Raw genomic sequence first — 22,349 nt, 5'->3', positions numbered from 1 at the left:
GCTGTTCATTATGTGATATTACACATAAAGGAAACAAGCTGCCAAAGCTGGAGGGGCTGACTCGGTTAAAGAAACAGGTTTCCTTCTGTTTCTCTTCTTCCACACCAAAGCTTTACATGTTGCCTTATGCAGGTTTCATTTTTCAAAATTGGACACAGGTTACATCAGCATGTAAAGCCTAATGTATGTTTTGTACAACTCTTCAAAACAAAACTCTTAATTAGTCTTGAAAATGAGTTTTTCTTTTCTTGTCTGATTCATTAGTATTTGAAATGTGCATAGCATTTGTAATAAATTATGAAACTCTTCAGCAATTTACTTTTACAATCAGTGCCAGATCACATACTTAGTTTCCCTCCGGTTTCCCAGGAAAGTCAGTTCAGGTTCTGCAATCCTTTGGCACATTGACCTCTCTATTGAAAGTATGTTGGTTACTGAACATATTAAGTTTTTTTGCTTTGATGTCGGTTCAATTGTAAATTAAACCCATTTGACACATGGGATGTGAAAGCCTGAGGACACTCCGTAACATCTTGGTGCATTTTTATTTGGTTATGAATTTAATTTGTTTTTTTCTTTCACCAAAATGCACACACATTTGCATACATACGGTACATACACTGAGTTTAAACAAGACGCTGAACTGTGTGAAAGCCTAATCCCCCAAAGTGGAGACAGATGTGGAGATGAAGTAGAGCATAACATAATGCAGAACACAACTGCAACAACTGTGTAATTCTTGTTTTACAAGCAATGTTGAGCACACTTTCATTAGAACTGAAGGCGGTGATCAACCAGTTAGTTCATGTAATTATATCTTATTATCTTGTTTACATACCCTCATACCTTTTTTTATTTCTGCAGGTGTGTACATCCATATAAAGGATAGTCAGATCCGGACCGATTGATGGTTTTGTTCGGACCCATGACCAATCTCCGATGAATTCACGAGAATGGATCATTTTCATAGAGCAATATCTTTTTTTTCGGCGGCTGCGGTTATAGACGTAGGCGCAGCTACTCCAGTTAATACGACAATGACTTGACTGAATTGAGCCAATCAAATCGTTTGTTTGCCCTCAGAGTCTGGAAAACTACCCGACTCATCACACATTCATTTACAGCCCAGCAAACGAATGTTCGCTAAAGGTATCGTGGATTTTGGGGCAACATAAAAAACATTTAGTGATGGGACAATTGTGAAGGAGTGCTTGAACGCCGTAGCTGAGACATTATTTGAGGGGAAACAAAGAGACGAGTTGTGTTCTGTTTTCTTTAACTTCAAATAAAGGCCTTAAGTTCATTCGCTTGGGACTACTTTTATCTATGGTAAAATAGCTAGTTGATTACTATACAAGTGTTGAAAATTGACAATAATTATTGTTGAAACCATATGAAAATGTGGGGTAGGCTATAAGACACAAGTTGGACTTGTGAGGTTCGGACCTTCACTTGGAGTACATTTTAGTAACTGCACCTCAGTGCCTTTTAATTGAATACCCCTGACATATATATATCAAATGCATTAATACTTAATTATGAACAACTGTTCAGATTAGGATGCTTGCTAAAGCTTTTTAAGGCAACAAAAGATTTAAACACTGAGTCTCCATCTTTCTGAGCTCAGCTGCCTGTTACACTTTAGGGTCGACCTCTGGTGGTGTCTGCTGGTCACTACAACACATCACATCAATACAGCATCATAGAAAGAGGAGCGTCTTTACCATGACGATGTTGAATATCATACCGTCGGGATTTATAAATACCCTGCTACATTGTAATACCACCCTCTTTGTTTGGCTCATCTGGCAGTTATTGCCTGCTAAATCAGGGACCCCTGTCTTGGAAATGTGCTGGTTCACACTTCCATGTATCTTGGTGGTCGGGAGAAGCAAGCATGGCCCATTCACCCTATGAACTGTTCCGTGGTCAGACTGGATATCTGCTCCCAGCATCAATGTGTGAAATGTGCAGCTCTGAAGTTTCCCTCATTCTTGTCTCTGAATTTGTTTTGGTGAAGGTGAATCAGACAGACTGGATTAGCTGGAAACACGATGCTCTAAATCCTCTTAAGCATCCTGACATGAATCAGTACATCTTCGTACAGCAAAGTCGTACGGGTGTAGGACAGATATTGCATTGACAAACCTCTTCTGCATTCTTACCTGCTGTAACATGTTTTTGTATGTTCACAGGTTCACCAAACTGGCGCCCATGTTCCTTGACCCGAACTACAAACGATTCGCCAAGATTGGGGATTATTCTCCTCCGTTTGGTGTAAAATCACAAGGTATGATCACACATTCTTGTCTTTGCAGTTCAAGGTAACTCAATAGCTGTGTCCCAATCCAGCGGGCGCATCCTTCACAGGCTCCATTTGAAGACTGAATGTGTCACAGCTGCTGAGACAAGGCGGCCCCATTTCAAAGACTCCTTCAAATGCAGTCCAAAAATGCGGCCTTCTTCTCCCAAGATTAATTGTGCGCCAGTGATGATTGGATTTGAATCAACATAGCATCTAACAGTGGATCAGCCTGGTAGATGAAGCAAAATACACTGCACCGATTTATAAAATATAAAAACATGATCTATGGCTCCATTTTCTTCCATGCTACTTCTTGTCAACCGTAGCTGGTTGCTAGCAGCAAAGGTGACGCCAACAGGAAATCCTGCATAGACCAGAGCTTCTCATTCCGTAGACTGCTCGGTCGGCCTTCACAGTCTTTAAGGCTTAGAGCAGGGGTATTCAATTAAAAGTCACTGAGGTCCAGTTACTAAAATTTCCTCCACTGAAGGTCCGAACCTCACAAGTCCAACTTGTGTCTTATAGCCTACCCCACATTTTCATATGGTTTCAACAATAATTATTGTCAATTTTCAACACTTGTATAGTAATCAACTAGCTATTTTACCATAGACAAAAGTAGTCCCATGCAAATGAACTTAAGGCCTTTATTTCAAATTAAAGAAAACAGAACACAACTTGTCTCTTTATTTCCCCTCAAATAATGTCTCAGCTACGGCGTTCAAGCACTCCTTCACAATTGTCCCATCACTAAATGTTTTTTATGTTGCCCTAAAATCCACGATACATTTAGCGAACATTCGTTTGTACGACGGAGTATTAGGGCCAGACTAAGAGAAAAATTTTTTTTTTTTAATTAAATTACGAGAATAAAGTCATATTATTAGGTCTACGAGAATAAAGTCGTAACTTAACGAGAAAAAAGTTGTAACTTTACGAGAAAAAGTCATAATATTACGAGAAAAAAGTCATAATATTACGAGAAAAAAGTCATAATATAACCAGAATAAAGTCATAATATTACCAGAATAAAGTCATAATATTACCAGAATAAAGTCATAATATAACCAGAATAAAGTCATAATATTACCAGAATAAAGTCGTACGAGAATAATGATAGAGTAAACGTAAACAGACAGCTCCTCTTCCACGAAAGAAGCAATTTCTTCCAAGTCCGTGTGGTTCTTTCTTCGTAACAGACACAGTCGTTTGCACAATCGCTTCAAAGTCCTGATACTGATGATAATTTGATGCTGATGTGCCAGAAGATTAAGTATTTCCTTATTTGTGAAACCGATACCAAAGTATAACTTCACAAGATGCTCAACATTCCTCATTTTAACAAAGGAGGAAGACTGCTCTTTCTGTAAGAGTTCTCATAAAATGACTACTTCTCGTAATATTATGACTTTATTCTCGTAATATTACAACTTTTTTCTCGTAATATTATGACTTTATTCTCGTAATATTATGACTTTATACTCGTAATTTCTTTTATTTTTTTCCTCTTAGTATGGCCCTAATACTCCGTCATACGTTTGCACGTTGCTGGGCTGTTAATTAATGCTTGATGAGTCCGGTAGTTTTCCACATGCTGAGGGTAAACAAATGATTTGATTGGCTCAATTCAGTGAAGTCATTGTCGTATTAACTGGAGTAGCTGCGCCCACTGTCTATAGCCGCGACCGTCGGAAAAAATAAATGCTCTATGAAAACGATCCATTCTCGTGAATTCATTGGAGATTGGTCATGGGTCCGGACAGAACAATCAATCGGTGGTCAATCGGGGTCAATCGGCATCACCAAATGATGATGGTGATGCCTGGCTTAGAGCATGAAGGCTGTGTCCACAGCTTATTTTATTTATTTATTTGTTTATTTCGGGCATGTCCGTTAAATCATCATCACACATCTTGCTCACACAGTAAAAATGAATACACATGGCCGAAAGGGAAAGCGGGAGAAGCCGAGGCTTATCTAGTCCCGCCCCCATTACCCACAGGGGGGAAAAGAAAGAAAAATAATAAATAAAATAAAATAAAAATAGAAAATAAAAATAAAATAAAAAATCAACATCATAGTCTTTTCTTGTCTTTTGCATTTTTCGCTTGACACAACATTTTCTTTTACTTGTGACATTTGACATACTATGTTACAGCAGTAGGTGGTACAGAGAGCTGAAGTCCAGTGCATACAGATTACGTGTGTGTCTGCACACGTTATGTGAGTTGCTCTGTATTTCTCGCCAGTTAAGACTAGATTTTCCCATCTGCTGTCAATGCTTCACATAAGTTTGTACAACGTGGTGTCTGACCACAGCGACTTGTGAACAACGACCACATTTGAAGACGTGGTGGGAATCCAGTCGTCTCCCATGGGCTGCATCCCACCACCCTCCCTGTCTCTCTCCGGCAATCCAGTCTTGTCTGTCTCTTTGTGGTCTTGAAACGATTAATCATTGAAATGGGGATAACATTTGAAAACATTTAAGATGATGCATGTTAGTATTCCCACTAAAGTGAAAAATGAATAACAGGTTTGTTAGAGAAGTTGAAAACCTTCCTACTTTCTCACCTCAACCTAACAGGTGATCAATCACTGTGTCAAGACGGAGCCTTTCCAACTGACATTTTCAGTGGGTGAATCTGACCCCACGGCTGCAGTCATGTTCTCACTGTGGCAGGAAGACGGCCCACTCTGTCCTTTGAATACCAAATAGAGGATGCTGTGTTATTTACTGTCCACATGCACCGTTTTTGTGATTGCATATACCTTTAAAGTGAATGCTTTGACAAAAGCATCAACCTTTGTTACCACTTTGTAACTATTTTTTCCTGCTTTACACTCTACACTTTCTAATTCGACAACACACTTCTTACAAAGGAGTGCAGTACTGTAGGCCTACTACATGCGTGTCTCATGATATCCTTACAAGGTGCCCTGCTGGCGGCCCATTGACAACCAGGCGCTCGAAGGCACCATGTTGGTGACTCTGAATGTGTCCTGTGTGCATCTACATTCACACCTGTCCACTTATGATGGGATCACCCAAGATGCATGTTAATGTCCGGTCTGAACAGGGTACTTTTGCCATAGCAGGCCACTTCCATATGAAGTAAACCCATTAACGTCAACTGTTGAACCGATTGAGATGAGGTTTTACAGTAACGACTTTCAGTTGAGTGTTGAAGGACAAGCTAGCTGGTAAGCTAGCCAGACATCGGTCTTCAAAGCTGCGTCCGCTCTCTTCTTTACGGCCCCACTGATGTTTGTTGTCACCATATCGACAAACAATAATCACTATTTTCTGTTATACTAGTCAAGTGACCACTGAAATCAGTTCAATGTCTGTGCTTCTATGCTTTTGACTTAGTCTTCTTGGACTTTCGGTAGAGTCAGGCTAGCTGTTTCCCCCTACTTCCAGTCTTTATGCTAAGCTAGGCTAACAATGTTGTGACTCCTCCTCCAGGCTTAACAAAAAGATGTGGTTGATAGTCATCTTCTCATCTAACTCTCAGGAATTATTTTAACTGAACCTCTTGAATGTCTGGATGGTGGCTGCTTGTGGGAATGAACAAGTGTGCCTAATAACAAAACAAACACCCTTCAGTATAGAGATCTGAGTTGGTGATCAGATTGGATTTTGGAACACCTTGCTGCATTAATCCCCACTGCAATGTTCATTTTACTTTTTCAACGTTCATTTAACTTCAATTAAATCTCAGCGTGGTTCTATTACCACTGTTTTGTCAGACTTTCTCTTTGTCTGTTATTTTGACTGACAGGGTTGTCAAAAAATTCCTTCATAATCTATTTTCACCCATCATTTCCATGTTTTTATTATAATAAGACAGGCGTATTAAAAGGCGGAGTCTGTTATTATAATCCAATACAGCTGTTAAATTCACTGAATGTCTCCTCACAGTCAGAGCTGTCCATTTGAATCCAGTGTTCATACTCAGCCCTATCTCTGTATGTGAGAAACAAGCGTTTTTTAATAATTAATCTACAAACCAGCTTATAGATGATGTATTTATAAGAGCATGAATAGAAAAGATGAACAGAGACAAGACACTAACCTAACGGTCACTTTTCATGTCAACATACAGAAAGCAGATGAAGGATTTTTCTTTTTTCCTGATGACTTCTCACGGCCTCTGCTCAGAGATTGTTCAATGGATTCATGGTGCGATATTGCCCTTTCATCAGTCTAGTGGCAACTTTTCATGATGCTTTAATGCCTCTCTGTCAGTTGGCTCTCGTCAGCCAGTGAGTGCGTTGTTTAAAAATGCTGTTCCCTTGTCTGCACGCCCTCCCATCTCTGTCCATTGTCCCACACTATATCCATCACTCCCTCGAAGCAGTTAGTGGATGCTCTGTGGGCTCCTACCTTGCTTGGCCACCCATCTGTAACGGCTGTATAACACTGTAACATGAAGAAGTGTCAGCCCACCCAGCCGCTGGCTCCCAGCCCTGCCTCATTCATCACGGCGAGTCTCGTTGTGCTGGAGATGAGGGCACTGAAGCCGGCTGGAATGTGGAGGCAAGAATTATTTGACTTTCATCTTCGTCTCACTTGTTTTCACTCTCTGCCTTTCTGTCTCTTCTACCTGCAGAGAAGATCATAGATATTCTCCTGTCAGCTACTAACAGCTATGGCCTTGGGGGCGAACTCGACAGGTAAGTTGCCGCTCGCTGTCCGGTCCTGCTCTGATCCACACGATGCAGTCAACACACACCCTTCACCTTTAATAGGACTGTTAAAAATGGGCAGGCTTAGAATGTAGCAGGCTAGAAAGGCTAAGTCCAACCCTTTAAGGTGGACCACCCTGAGACCTTATTTCAGAAAAAATCTCAATGGCAGTCTACGGAGGGACACTTAACTTTTAGATCCTGTTTGAATTGTACCATGAATTACCAACCGGGTCTCACTGTGAAGGCTTCAGATAATTCAGCTTGGTCAGTGCTCCTTGGCGTCTGACACAGATGCTCATGTAGCGTGTGAGTGTTTGTATGTGACACAGCCACCCGCTGCATTATGGGTAGAGCAACAGATGTAGTATAAAGAGAGAGATAGATGGACGGGTCAAACAGACACAGGAGACCGCTGTTCGTGTCCCGTGTCAAGTCAGCCGTTAGTAACGTGACTCGTTTGTCACTCGCAGCCACGTGAGTCATTAGTCAGTCAACTTAATGAAAACCATGCTCTTTTCCTGAACCTAACTACGTGGTTTTGTTGTCTAAACCTAACTTTGTGCAAAGACGGACGTTTATATTTGCATGTAATGAGCGTATATTGAAATGCCGTCACTAACTAAGCTGTTTTATTTGATGCGTGAGAGTGTGTTGGAATTACACATATGTTTGTCAATTTAAAAGATAATTTAAATAAATGACACATATGTTTGTCAATTTAAAAGATCACTGTTGAAGTCAAAAATTCAGATTTTGTGGTTTAACAGTATCAGACAGAGAAAGAGATCATTCTAAAGACCATCAGTGTTGTAAGTGTCGTCATATCTCTGAATGTATGAAGACTTATTATTATCAACCATAGTTTTTCTCCTACACACCCAGGCCCGGTTCCAGAACAGAATGCCTTGGGGTGCATCTGAGATTACAGAGGGTGCACCAGTACTATACTAAAACCAGCTACCCAGCTTCAGTTCAGACTTCGCTTTTATACACACAGGCCTCTCTACCATAGACAAGCACTTCTGCGTAGTTCTACTGACATGTTGGGACAACAAACATTTACTGTGCTTCACTGCCGTGCGCGCCATAGATATACTAAGGGTGCGCGCATTTTGCACACGACACACGACGCGGCCGGCCACCGGCCGCCGAAGGCTATCACAGCAGCGCTGATATAGAGCGACAACATTGCGACCTCGAGCGTGATATTACTTTATACAACAGTTATATTTCGTAAAATGTACTGTTAATAATAATAATAAGTGACAATAGATTGTGATTTGTTTGTTTATTTAATCATATAAACGGATGAAATTGCTTCCGCCAACAAAAATAGATCCCCACTGAGCGGACTGTTGCCAAGCAACATATAAACAAAACACCATACATAAATGCGGAGTGATTTTGACAGTTTGGTGAACAGTCAGAGTGATGTTGGAAGCTCATATCTCAACGGTATTTAATGGAACTTGTCACAAGTTTAACTACAATTTGTTTTGTGAGCAAGTATTTTATTATTGTTATCATATTTCTAAAAATGAAAATCTTTTTTTTTTTTTTTTAATTGAGGGTGCAAACTATTTTTTTGGGGGTGCAATGCATGCTTATGCACCGCCGTAGAACCGGGCCTGTACACACCCTTCATACTACATGTGTGCAAAGGTTAGTTTTTCAAGACAAGTTTACAAGAAAACACAAATGCCAACAAATACTTAACACTTTACAAAACATTTGATCTGAACTTATCAACAGGTAAAAAGTTGAAGCTCCATTTTTTTAAAACACAAAATAAGGAATGCTTAAAATACAGAAAACCTAAATGTCCTATTTTCAAGAATATTTTGACAGACATGTAATCCAAAAAAAGTCTCACGTCTACTTCTTCATCCGACCCTCGTGGACTTTGAGTCATCGTGGACTTTGAGTCATCGTGGACTTTGAGTCATCGTGGACTTTGAGTCACCCTTTTTGAGACATAATTTGACATGTGTTGACCATATTAAACAAACTCTCTGACTGTGTACCCTGAAAGTCCATTAATGACTGGATGGCAGATCAGTTACTCAACTAACAGTGTGCTTTGTCTTTATATGGACCTCATCAGTTTCACAGGCACAGAGCTTCATCAGCCGGCTCAGACAATCAGGAATGTGTTTATTTTTCCATCCAGAATCAAGCAGCTCAGACTAAACACTGGACACTAGGGATGCACCGATACCGATACCAGCATCGGGTATCAGTCCAATACAGTGTACTTATACTTGTAATCATAAAGGTACCCCGATACTACCACGCCGATATATTACGGCAGTGACATCAGGTAGGCGGTGGAGCAGGAGCAATGCCAGCCGTAACCATAATGCAGCGTTTTCTACATCTCAGCTTCTGCAATGAAGAATGAATGGATGTACACATGGTCTATATAATACAGTGAATTTAAAGTCAAGCTGAAATGTCAAATGCCTTTTAAACCCTTTTCGATCACAGTCGCTGCGTTAGACTTTCTGTCCGTCCGTCATTTTGACAGACAGGGTTGTAAAAATTCCCGGAGCCCCGTTCCCCCCTCAGGGAGAGAGGGTGAAGCGAGTAAGGAAGCAGCGAGGTGAAGGTGAGTGGTGCTGTAAAGCTCACGGATCCACCTTCAACCCGGGCCTTTCCAAGACCCCTAATATAGCCGGTCTACGGGGAAATGATCTGGCTGGAGAGAGGCTCCTCCCATACAGAGAAAAAGTATATAGAGTTCCTCATGAAACTGTGGCGGGCCGACTCAGACTGTAGGTCATTAATCAGAAATACTGGATGAGTCACGGATATGAGAAACTTGGGAGTTTTCCTTTCTATCAAATAGCTAAATTATTTGAATCTAAATTGTGAACCAGCACTCTGCTGCCACACTGTAGACTGGACTAACCAGACTCTGAACGCGAGATTGTTCCCGGCCTCAAATCCCAAAGCATGCGCTCCTTCTGCAGCCGTGGTGCAGCTGCACCAGCACCGCTCTGTGGTTAGGTTAGACACGAATCAACGCCTCCAGACGCTTTTCACAACCTCTGACCCACGGTCATATTGTGCATTTATTTAACAATATACCAAAAACAATTATAATTTCTTTGTATTTTTATATCAAAATCCTGGCCTCCACTGGTAAATCAGAGGGGCTAACATATTTGTTTCAACACATACGTTCTGATGACGTGTTCTTTTTATGAGAAAAAGAAAAGGCAAGACATACAATCAAACCTATGGAGTAAAGTAGTACTATATCATAAAGGTGCGTCTTTTCTGTGTTACAGTTTGAACTGCAGGACATGCATCGTTGTCGGCAACGGAGGAATCCTCGCCAACAAGTCTCTGGGACAGAGGATCGATGAGGTTGATGTGGTGATCAGGTATGTACTTTACTGGCACTTTTTCTTTCCAATCAGCAGTCTAAACATGGAAGGCTAGGTGGGTCATAATCATATTAACAAAAGGGCACAGGGTTCTTCACATCTTAAAATGAGGCGGAGCTGGTACCATCCTGATCATGTTTTCTGTGACTTGCCTTCATCTGGCTCTAGCAAAATAATCTTATCATTGAAGAAAATTACATTAACATGGATAGTTAGTGTCTATTACTTTACCCCATAAATGTTTTTTTAGAGAGCTTTTCCTATCTGATGTGAGAGTCCAGGGAGACACGGTGATGTACGTTGATGATGTATGTTGGACAGGTATTATAGCAATATTGTGCTTTATATATACAATTTAATTTAATGTAATGTGAATTCCTGGATATTAAATGTTTATTTGAATTGTTCTGTTCCCTGTAGTGGTAATATTTGTTCTGTGTACTGAGGCAGCGTATCGTATGACACGGTTGTTATGTTGAGACTGCAGATACTGATATACTAAACAGATTGTAAATCAAATTGATTCTGCTGGAAAATATTATTTACACAAAAGGAAGATCTCCTGTTTGTGAATTATTTCAAAGATAATTTGAAAATAATTAGGATAATAAAATAAATCATCAGTAATCCTCTCTCATACTTCTACAGGAGACTTTTATAAGACAGCCTATTCTTTTTAAATATGATAAGTTTTGATTGTTTTTTTTTTTCTCCTTAATTTAAATGCTTTTATCAGTAGTCTATGTGGCAAGGCTACTGTAATGAACCAATATCATGTCCTACAGAGATGTTTTAACTTTTGTGTTTGATAAAAGAGATTGAAAAGTAAACAGACACACTGGTCGTTGTAGTTTACATTTACATTTACATTTAGGGAATTTAGCAGACGCTTTTGTCCAAAGCGACTTACAATAAGTACATTTGTCGAAAGAAAGAAAGAAAGAAACCACAACATATCATTGCCGATAAAGTAAGAGCGAAAAAATAGAAGTGTTAGATCCTCGTCTAAGTAACGTAGTAGCTGGGGAGTGTGGTTTGACCAGTGTTTGAAGGTAGATGGGTGCCGTTCCATTGATGGCCCTGAAGGCCAGTGCCATCGTCTTGAATTGGATGCGTGCTGCAACAGGGAGCCAGTGGAGGTCACGGAGGAGGGGGGGTCACATAGGAGAATTTGGGTAGATTGAAGACAAGGCGTGCTGCAGCGTTCTGGATACGCTGCAATGGTTTAATCGCCGAGGCCGGGAGTCCGGCCAGGAGAGAGTTGCAGTAGTCAAGGCGGGAGATGACCAGTGCTTGGACTGAAAGACCGAAAAGACCCTGAATTAAATAAACAAATCAAGTAGTAGAATCCATCCAGGAATACAGTGTTATCCAACTGGAAGAGGCCATAGAGGAGGCACATGATCAGCAACAATACTCAGATAGACTGAGACATTTAAAGCATATTTACATGGTATTCATTTGTGCCAAGAAAATATTCTCCACACCATTACCCCAGCAGCAGCTTCATTTTCCTGTTCTTAGCCAACGAGTCTCCTGTAGCCGAGCCAAGTCCAGGTTTCATGGGTTGCTCTTCTGTACCATATACAATTGAGTTGTAGTACAATGTTGTAGTATGTATGTAGTAATTTTGTATTTGGTGATTTGAAAAATGTTCAAGTGCAGATTCAAATGAAAACTTTTAACCTGTTTGATTATTTTGGAGAGGGCATTGTATGATTGATTTTGCAGCCGTGTGTTGCAGGTTAAATGAGGCGCCATTGAAAGGCTTCGAGAAAGACGTTGGCTCCAAGACCACCATGAGGATCACCTATCCAGAGGGGGCCATCCAAAAGACAGAGCGCTACGAGGCTCAGTCCCTGTTTGTCCTCTCTGCCTTTAAAGAACTGGACTTTAAGTGGCTCCGACACATGGTCTTCAACCAGAGACTGGTAAGGCAGCTGAGTGCTGTTTAATTCACCGGAGAAAGCAGCTGTAGGCAGAAAGATCGTGACGATGGTCCTCATTCACCATTATCTTCCTTATCGTGACATCAGTATTGTTAATCAGCTAATAAGACTTAGCTTGACGCTGACATCAGTACGTTTATAAAATTATAACAGGCCTGTAAATAAACTGTATGCCATCATTGCCTTATATGAAAATGAAATATGAATGATCTCATTTTTTTATGGAAAGCCCAATGTGAATAATGTAAGCAGGCGACTACAAATGCTATGCTAACACTGTCATTTGCACCTATTCACAATCTTTACATTGGCTTTGTATGCAATCACGCCACATGACGAATGTAGTTTGCGTTTGGTGTGAACACAGCAGAGAGAGAGAGTTAAAGTAATAATTACATACCTGCTTATCAAGAGCATCCCTCTGTTTAGGCCATAAGTTGTTTTTAATAAGCCTCAACATCAAGCCAGCATACCAAGGCTGCCTTCTCTGCTGTCACACTTGCCTGTGTCTGTTCCAGCAACTATCCGTGGGTACAGGCTTTATTGTCATACGTGCTTAAGGGGGAATGCAACACATTTCTGCAGCCCGAGTCACAACATACCTGCTTTGTTCTTCTCTCTGTTCCTGCCTGACAGGAAACAAACGGGGTCAAGATGTTCATAAACCTCTAAATAGATCTAATAGGAGGATGAAAGCAAGAAATGGCTGATACTGTAATCAGCTGGTCATTTCTCTGCAGGAGACTCACTCCGCTGGTGATGTTGGAGTCTACTTACAGTCGTTGTCGAGTGTTGTCAGAGGGTGGTGCTTCTTGGAAGTCTCCGATAAAATTACCCTACTTCTCTCTTCATTTATTATCTCAGTAAACATTGTTAACATGAGTTTATGGTCTCAATCTCTAGTTTCAGTCTTCTTCAATACAGCATGATGTTCATTTAGTCAATTATGGTCCATATTGGGACAAATAGACCATAAAGTAGGGTATGCTTTAGGACAGGGTTAACTTGTGATTGACAGGTCGCTACCACGTTACCAATTCATTTATTTATAAAGACTACTAAACTTAAGTTGACCAATTTAGCTTTAAAGTTAACTATGAATTATGAAGCTAATGATGCTTTGTCTTCACATCAGAAGCCAGATGGATCCAGATCCAGTAAGGTTGCTGCTCGGGTTGCCGCTCTGCTGCTTCTGTTCATCACATCCACCCGTCGCTCCTCCACAGTGCAAATATGGTCACTTCCTGTTGCTGGTTGCAAAAAATCCCAAATTGCGACAAACAAACTCTAAGATGGTGACAAAGCTAGGCTTCAGAACCGTAGTCTTCAAACCAGTTTGCGACGACATGATGACTACGTCCACTTCTTAAGTACAAACAAGAAAAGACACCGTTCCTATAACCGGTGCTTGATCATTGTTGCTTTGGTGTCGTTCGTATTAGCTGCTTTGATAGCCAAACATAATGTTCAAGATAATATGACAACCGAGCTTTATATATAACCTGAAGGATACCTAACAAGACCGCATGTTTTATCAGGGGGTTTTCCACGTTGACCCGGGACGGAGGGGAGAAGACTTGAATATGCTCATGTTTCTGTTTTTCCTGTTGTTTACACACATAACATTGTTACAACACATTTTAAAACCACATTTGTAAATATGATCTTAACCATAGATATTTATTCCTGTGCTTAGTTATGATTGATGCACCTTTGGAGAGGTGGTTTGCCAGTATCAGATTCTTAGTACCGAGAATCCAACTCCAGCCAGTGGACAGTGCGTGCAGCTGTCTTTGTTCTGCCATACTGGACTTGATGTTGCTGTCACCAGGGTGGTCCTAGTCCTGGATCACGTTTCACCTCCACTGACAGGTGGAAGTTTACTAGAGTTGGGCCATCTTCTCCATAGTTGGAGAACTATGGAGTTGGTCCTATGTTGACATTGATAGATTGCCAATATCTGATGATTGTTGTTTGTTTGTCTTCACTTGGCTGACTGACAGAAGACATTTACTGAACCAGAACAGTTTTCATGACGGCTCCACGAGTGTTTGTAGGGTTATGGATTGATTCATTGATAATCGAATGAAGCTGCCTGCAGTGAGAGGAGAGTAAACTGTTTCTGACTGCAGTGAAAATGTTGTTTTTGAAGAGTCAACAAATATGGATTGAAGCAGAATATTTAGTTAGATAAAATCATGTTGTGGATTTTGAGAATGAGTGCATCTGTCTCGTTTCAATACATTTTGACTTTTGGATTGAGATAATTACGTGCGTCACGAGGTGTGATGCCTCTGAAACTATGACTAAGCGATCGTGTGTACGCTGTTACAGCTGCACATTCCTACTCTTTGTAGTCAACAGCCTGCAGTGTTTTTCTTCTTTTCTTTTTTTTTAGCTTTTAACACCAGCTCTCCACATGCTCCATCACATTATCACAGCGACCAGAGGCGTACTTTTCAAGTTAAATCTGACTTATTTAGTGTGTCTATGCTTGGTAACGTTACTACTCCACTGAAAGTAGTGTTACTGTAAAACCTCAGTGACTCCACCTCTTGCCATAATTTGTTTAACTTCATAAGGAAGTGGCCTGCTGCAGCAGTTGCTATGGTAGCGATACACATTGAATGGGAATGTCCCTTCTACGCCTGCTGTATTTCTACGGTTTGCAGTGTTTAAAGGGAATAGAGGTGCTGAATGTGAACTGTTTAATGGACAGTAATGGTGTGAGACAGGCTTCATTCACAACAACACTTTGGGACATGAGATCACGTCCCCTCCCCTACAGCAGTGGAGTGCAGACAACACACAGGTTAATGGCACACATGCTGACTGGTTATGAATGGGTCAAAGCATACACTGAGAGCTGGCATTGTGCTGTCCTGGCCGACTTGATTCCTTGGGCAGAGGAAGCATCAACACATGGATTTAATTTCAGAAGAGATGAACCCTGCATTTATTATTTTTCAATTAAATGTTATTTATAGTGTCATACCACAACAAAACTAATCACAGGATACTTTACACATTAGACAGGACTAGAACTCGCTCATGATTTTCAGAGTCAATAAATCTTTAAAGTCTCAACATCACCCAGGAGCAAGCGTTTCAGCGTCCCAGTGGCCAGAAAAAAATAATTAAAAAGTTATGTATACATGTAATATTTTTTTAATGGTAAGACAGGAGTCTCCAGTCATACTCTTTTAGGCTGTACTCAGCCACAGCAGAGTTTTGAGCTAAATGCTAACAGTAGCATGCTAACATGCTCACAATGATGCATGCCGATGTTTAGCTCAGTGCCTCTGGATTGGCTTGCTAGTGTGGCTACAGATTCTTATGCTGTGTTCGCAGCAAACACAAAGCCAATTTTATGTGCAGTGTTTTCATGCAAAGTCATTGAAAAGTCATTCTTTAACTTAACTTTTTGTTAAACAAACACTTGAGAAATTATATTTTATTTTTATTATTATATTGCACTTCTTTTATACAGCCCAGAATGTTAGGTGACTTAGATTTATCCGTAGTAAATAAGCGTTATCACTGACTAATTAAAAGGATGTTATTGCTTGTCATTTGATCCCGTCTACTGTGTGCAGATGGGTTTTCCACAGTGTCCTCCTAGATCTGCCAGCAGACCAGAGGTGTTGGGTTTCCCGCTCAGTTAGAAGGGTAAAGTGGTCTCAGCCAGACAGGATCACCACCTGATCCGTCAGTCGGAGCTTACAATCTAACACGGTTACATTGCTATTCTAGTGAGTAATAGCTCATATCACTGCTGTTTGGTTTCTCGCTCGTCTTCACTCCAACGTATCTGAGCGAACTCGGAGGCAGGTATCCCAGTAACTGCTGGGCAGGCTGCTGGTAATTAGCGTAATGGCCCCGGTATACTGATACAGGGGCTTCCTTCTCTGACCGCCTTTGTTTGCTCTGCTTGTTTTTCATCAGTGTTTTAATGGTGTTGTTGACCTCTCCCCCCAGGCCTCGGCTCAGGCTACTGCTGTCACTGAGCCGCTCAAGCACCGTCATATTTTCCACATCTGTCCTCGTTGTATCCAGTTGACTAATCTGCCTGGCTGGTTTTTGCTTATTACAGATCATATCGACGTAGAAGTTGTCTGATTATTAAAACAATAAATAACAGAAAGTTGATCATTATATTTATTTGAGACGTTGCATTATATAAACATGGAGACAAATGTCGCAACATTTCATACCTTAGACTGTATATAAAAAGTGGACGTAATGCTTGAGTTCAGCATTTTGTCTTTTTCCATCTTGGATTTTGGCCATCGTCATCCTTTCATTTTTGCAACCAGTGAACAGAAGTGACCATATTTGGACTGTGGGGGAGCGACGGGTGGCTCTGATGAAAACAAGCAGCAAAGCAGCAACCTTCCTGGATCTAAAGTGTTGAAGTCATCTTAGTAGCTTATCGCTTTGTTAGCGTGGTAGCATCAGGGGTGAGGCCGTGGTAGTGACCTGTCAATCAAAAGGAAGCCCCGCCCTAAATCATCCACTGCTTTATGGTCTATTTGACTCTAAATGGATAACATCCTGTATCGCCCCATGCCGAGTTGATAATGTATTATTTGACGTCTGAACCGTGGTAAAAATCTTTGTTGATATGACTAAGTTTCTGAGTGTTTAGATTTTGCACATTTCTCTCAGAATGAGGGTCACACTTGCCACACTGTTTGATTTCCTCACGCTTTGTTTCTCAGCACAGCACCGATGGGTTCTGGAAGTCCGTGGCCAAGCAGGTTCCAAGGGAGCCCGGCGAGATGCGCATCCTGAACCCGTACTTCATCCAGGAGGCCGCCTTCAAGCTGATTGGCTTACCTCACAACAATGGACAGATGGGCAGAGGGGTGAGAGACCTACAGATATTCTGTGTTCAGCTGTGTGAGGAGACGTAGCAGGAACCGTGAGCTGGTTCTGGTCTGGACTGGAGCTCCGGGAGCTGACTCCACTGTCTGTCTGTTTGCATTATGGAGGCCTCCTGAACACATAGCAGATGCTGCAGGGAGCCGAGCACCTACACAGAGTGTTGCCATTAGGTTGTTATAAATAGGACCATTCTTCAGATTTCACATCTGTTAGATATCCACACAGTTTTACTGTTTTTTTGTGATCGTTTCAAGCTAAGTACCTGTGTCCACAATGGCGCCTTTTTCTGGCAGCATTCCATTAAAAAAAATCATTCCAAGGGCTTTCTGTGATAACAATATATGATCACCCCTAACCGCTTTTGTATGATACACTAGCATCACAACTTTGTTGTTAATGATCTATTTGGGCTACTATCTATTAGTTTGACATTGATTTGAGCACCAATGGATGATTGCTTCATACTTTGTGTGGATGAGCTTGTCACCGCTTTAGCTGACAGATGATCCGTCTGCGATAACTCACATAATGATACAAGTACAGCACTAACCAGCAACATTCAGTGTTTGTCCAAAGAGCCATTCAAATGGTGCATATTTGGATCATTTTGTTGCAAAAAAGCCATTTTGACAAATGATTGTGAGGTTTTGATTGCAGTTTCATTTTGACATAGAAGTGTTGAGTCTTATTTGGTTTGTGTGAAACTTTTGACACAATGAGACAAATTCCACAGCAAGTGTGTAAACAGTCATATAACTGTAAAAACTCACCTTCACACATACACATGTAGATGTTCTGGATACAGGAATCTGTATTTATTCTTTTTTTTGCAGAATATCCCTACCCTGGGGACAGTTGCCATAACGATGGCCCTTCATAACTGTGATGAAGTAGCTGTAGCTGGATTTGGCTACAACTTGAGCACCCCCCGCGCTCCTCTGCACTACTATGAGAAGATCAGGATGTCGGCCATCAAAGAGGTAACCAAACGCTGGATTTGATAAAATACCATAGTAGCTCCTTAAAACTGTGTCTGTGGTCCCCCAGAGGTCTACGATAGTAGCTCATATTAGTCCAGAGACCAGACCAGACTATGTGGAGAAACCAGAGACTGTCTATGGTAGGATGGCAGCCTTGTTTACTAGAGCTTTCATATATATTTACAACATCCTGATAATGGGAGAAGAATGTTTTTTAAAATGTTGCTATGTACGTTGCCTCTATGGAGGAAATAAAATGACAGATCCGTCAAAATTAAACTGATTAACAAGAAACATTCAAAAGGGCACTAAACATCAGAAAGGTTGCAGATAAACCAATAGAACCAGCCATCACACGTCAACAGATGACTTATTAGATAATTAGCCAGCTTCTCCTCCGGCTCCGGTTACCTTCTTACAGTGTAAGTAACGTTAGCCGAGTTAGCAAGGTTACTGAAAAGTAGCTTAGAGATGCCTCGGGCTGTCACAAGACCCTCACCGTGCACACAGAGACCGTAGTGTTGTCTTACAGTATTAATACCAGCGATCAGATGTCATTATCCAGATACATCAAATGTTAACACCAGGTGGAGATGAACCACATTCCAGTTCATCTCAGAGCCCAAGCAAACATCCGCCGAGTGAGTCATCTGCTGCATCTGCTGAGGTGGTTGTAACCCTTATATCTTAGTGCTCATTGCCTTTTACTGTGGCTTATTTGTCCTCTCTCCCTTCCCATGATTCCTCTCTGCCTCAGCGTCAGCACTGATAAAAGGCTCAAATGTAAACAGCACAAAAAAAGGGGAGGTGGTGTGGCTGGCACTCGAATGACGCATGTATATTAACATGTCGACGTATACAGTACATAGACTGTTTATAAGAAATGGACGTAGTCATGGTGACGTCATCCATTGGTGTGTGGACTATGGTTTGCAGCCTCGAGTTTGGCCTGTCTCCTGTCTATCTGTCCCTCCTGCAGTCCTGGACTCACAACATATCCAAAGAGAAGGAGTTCCTGCTGAAGCTGGTGAAAGCTGGAGTTATCCAGGACTGGACCCGTGGGATCTGTGGTGCTGGATGCTGATGGTCTTCATGATGATTGATGGATGCAGCACTGTGTTCAGTGCAGAGACACAGTGTTTATGAACACATCAGGGTTGCATATTGAAATACTGCAAACACCTGACATTAGTTAGTTTATATTTACATGGATTTAGAGCTCTGGCTCAGGGGTACGTCGGCAGCGTTGGGGATCAAACCAGCCCCTACACCAGGCTGCCCTCCATCTACTGCTGCAGGCCTGTGCCAAGAAAACCTCTACAAGTGACCTTCTGCTCACACATCTGAATGTAATCTGCATAGAACGAACAGTCTCTTCTTAATGTCTTCCAATTTCTGTGTTAAACAGGGTTCAGTCTCCAGGACTCAGCTGTCCTGGACCAGTCCCTGACACCCGTCAGTCAACCTGTTCAACATTTAACTGTTGAACTGGGATTTGTTTTCTAGTCCAGAAAAGGGTCTCTGGCCCTCAATCATTACTGAACCACCCGGTAACTAACTCTAAATACTGACTCTGTCTTGTTTTCTTTGGGTCTTCTTCAATCCGACATATCGATCTGACAATCAAACTGTTAAACCCCAAACAAAAAGTTTGTCTTGTTTGTTTCTATCATGAATGAACTGGAAACACTTTTTTTTTTACCTCCGCCTAACACTGAAAATGTTGGCAAAACAACTTGAAACAATGTTGAAATGTGTCTAAAGGATGTGACGTAGACAGGATGTGACGTAGACAGGATGTGACGTAGACAGGATGTGACGTAGACAGGATTTGACGTAGACAGGATGTGACGTTGACAGGATGTGACGTAGACCGGATGTGACGTTGACAGGATGTGACGTAGACCGGATGTGACGTAGACCGGACGTGCCGTAGACCGGACGTGACGTAGACCGGACGTGACGTAGACCGGACGTGACATAGACAGGATGGGTTACTTCACTGAACAACAGTCTCGTTGTGAATGACAAGAGGTGTTAGTTCATTGTTAATCTGCATGTTGTTAACATCAAAAGATATTAATGAAACACTCATTCTACCACCCCACCAAACTGTTCTCTCATTTAACATTTACAGTTTCTTTAATTATTTTTCTGTTGATTTTACTAGTATTTATTATCAGTCCCTTTTCTAAATCCAAATGAACGACTCTTCACAAATTGTACACCGTGTTCTTAAAGGTTTTTAAATACCGATAGGGCCGACATAATCAGGTCGGTGCTTGATCGAAGCGTTAACGATAACCGGCCCTGAGTGTGACTGTAAGCCAGAAGAGGCTTGTATTGACATCATACTGCTGTGTCTTTAGTCACATCTGGCCGCTGCTTTATACCGGGACACCGTTGGCTGGATTTCATCGTTGGTGATTTCTGGATTTTTCTGTTTGCTGGCATAAAGTTTGTCTCTAGTTGTTGTCATAGCAACAAGTCTTTTAACTCAAGCTGTAACGTGAGAACCTTTCAAGGTGAACTCCAAAAACAAAGTCAGATTTTAAGATTCCTTTTATAATGATCAATAGAAACATTTGGCTGTAATGGCTTAAGATGAAACCTGTTGCTGTATTTATCATAATGAGCGTTTATATATTATACACTTAGTGACCACTGGGCACATCGCTTTGCAACACCAGCCAGCATTCACCCGTTCACTCACGGAGGCCATCATACAAGGTGTTACTCATCAGCAGCGATGCATCCTCACAGCAGTTTGGCCCGGTGACACTTCAGGTAGACTGCAGAGGCCAGGGATCGAACCACCGATTAGTAGATGACCGCTCTACCTCTCATAAAGAATGATTGCGTGATGAACTAGAGTATACTATGATTAGTTCTGGCCTGATTTGATGATTAAAGCCAAAGTATTCACATATTTATTGTAGATCGTGCACAACAACGTGTTAAAGAATAAAGACAAAAGAATGCTGCATTTGTAACAAGTGTCATTTTTGTGTCACAAGTGTAAAATCATGTTTGGGACAAAGGCTGTGAATAAGAAGTGGACTCGTCATCATGACGTCCCCCATTGGTTTGCCGATTACGGATTTGAAGCCTCAAGTTTGGCATTTTGGCCGTTGCCATCTTGGAATTGTAACCAGTGAAGGATGTGACCGTATTTGGACTGTGGAGGAGCGACAGGTGGATCTAATGAACACAAGTTGCAGAGCAGCAACCTAACTGGATCTGGATCCATCTGGATTCTGGTGTGAAGCTGTTAACAAAGTCAGCTTCATAATTCAAAGTAAAATTTACAGCGAAGTGTTAAAGTCATCATAGTAGCTAACTACATTGGTAGCAAGCTGTCAATCACAAGGTAGTCCCGCCCTAAAGCATCCCCTGCTTTATGGTCATTTTGCCAAATCAGGCTATATTGAAGATTTGAAATAAAGATTGAGACCATAAAGTCATGTTTACAATGTTTACTGAGATAATAAATCAAGTGAGAGTTAGGATCATTTTCTCTTAGACTTCCATGAAATCAGACTTCTTTTTCCAACCAGAGGAGTCGCCCCCTGATGGCCAGTAGAGAGAATGCAAGTGAAAGGCACTTCAGTTTGGGCTTCCCTTTTCAGAACTGGAAGTTGCTGCCTGTTTTTTGATGAATGAAAAAGGAAGAATAACAGAAAGACATCTTAAAACAGAAAATCATAAAAATCAAAATAGAGACTGTGCTGACAGTAAGAGCAGATAGTGTGCCAGTTATTTAAACTACTGTTCAGAACAGCCAGTAACATTGTGACAGAGGTTGATGTGTTCTCTCCACTTTGTGACAAAGGAGGAGAGAACAATACAAATGCACAGAATAACCTTTCCACCTGAACAGAAGAGTTGGGGGAGGGGAGGTGATAAATCAGGGCACACCTGGGGTCTGGTTAGGAGGGAATATCAAACAGACAACATGGAGGACAGACAGAGTGAAAAGAAACAAGAGGACCTGATGAGAAGCTAAATATTCAGTTTCTGGACAAATGTGCTCAGGAAAAAATTAAACAGAATTAAGTTAAAGTAAACAGAGTGACAAGAAGTAAACGGAGTGATGAGTTCCAAGAAGTGGCTGGATGTACTGAACCTTTGGAGAGGACTG

At 41.3% G+C, this 22,349-nt stretch overlaps 1 protein-coding gene across 4 annotated transcripts in view; it reads left to right on the top strand.

The window, feature by feature from the left end:
* The window catches only part of st3gal3a (ST3 beta-galactoside alpha-2,3-sialyltransferase 3a), a 31,971-nt gene extending 10,871 nt beyond the window's left edge, over positions 1-21,100 (top strand). Inside the window, exons 5-11 of one of the 4 annotated variants that reach the window (XR_014597250.1) lie at positions 2,196-2,290; positions 6,922-6,985; positions 10,294-10,389; positions 12,137-12,323; positions 17,068-17,209; positions 18,062-18,208; positions 19,188-19,321. Coding sequence is in view for 2 of the 4 variants with exons in the window: in XM_084010841.1 (XP_083866967.1) it covers positions 2,196-2,290; positions 6,922-6,985; positions 10,294-10,389; positions 12,137-12,323; positions 17,063-17,209; positions 18,062-18,208; positions 19,145-19,354 (946 nt within the window). In the remaining 2 variants the exon portion in view is untranslated. Of the gene's footprint in view, positions 1-2,195; positions 2,291-6,921; positions 6,986-10,293; positions 10,390-12,136; positions 12,324-17,062; positions 17,210-18,061; positions 18,209-19,144 lie in introns of all 4 variants that reach the window. The other 3 variants (XR_014597251.1, XM_084010842.1, XM_084010841.1) reach the window with 3 other exon arrangements.
* The last annotated feature ends 1,249 nt before the right edge of the window (positions 21,101-22,349 follow it).

This window comes from Eutrigla gurnardus, assembly GCF_963514095.1.
Source record: "Eutrigla gurnardus genome assembly, chromosome: 6".
NCBI classification, from domain to species: domain Eukaryota; kingdom Metazoa; phylum Chordata; class Actinopteri; order Perciformes; family Triglidae; genus Eutrigla; species Eutrigla gurnardus.
This window is presented reverse-complemented; position numbering and strand designations above follow the sequence as displayed.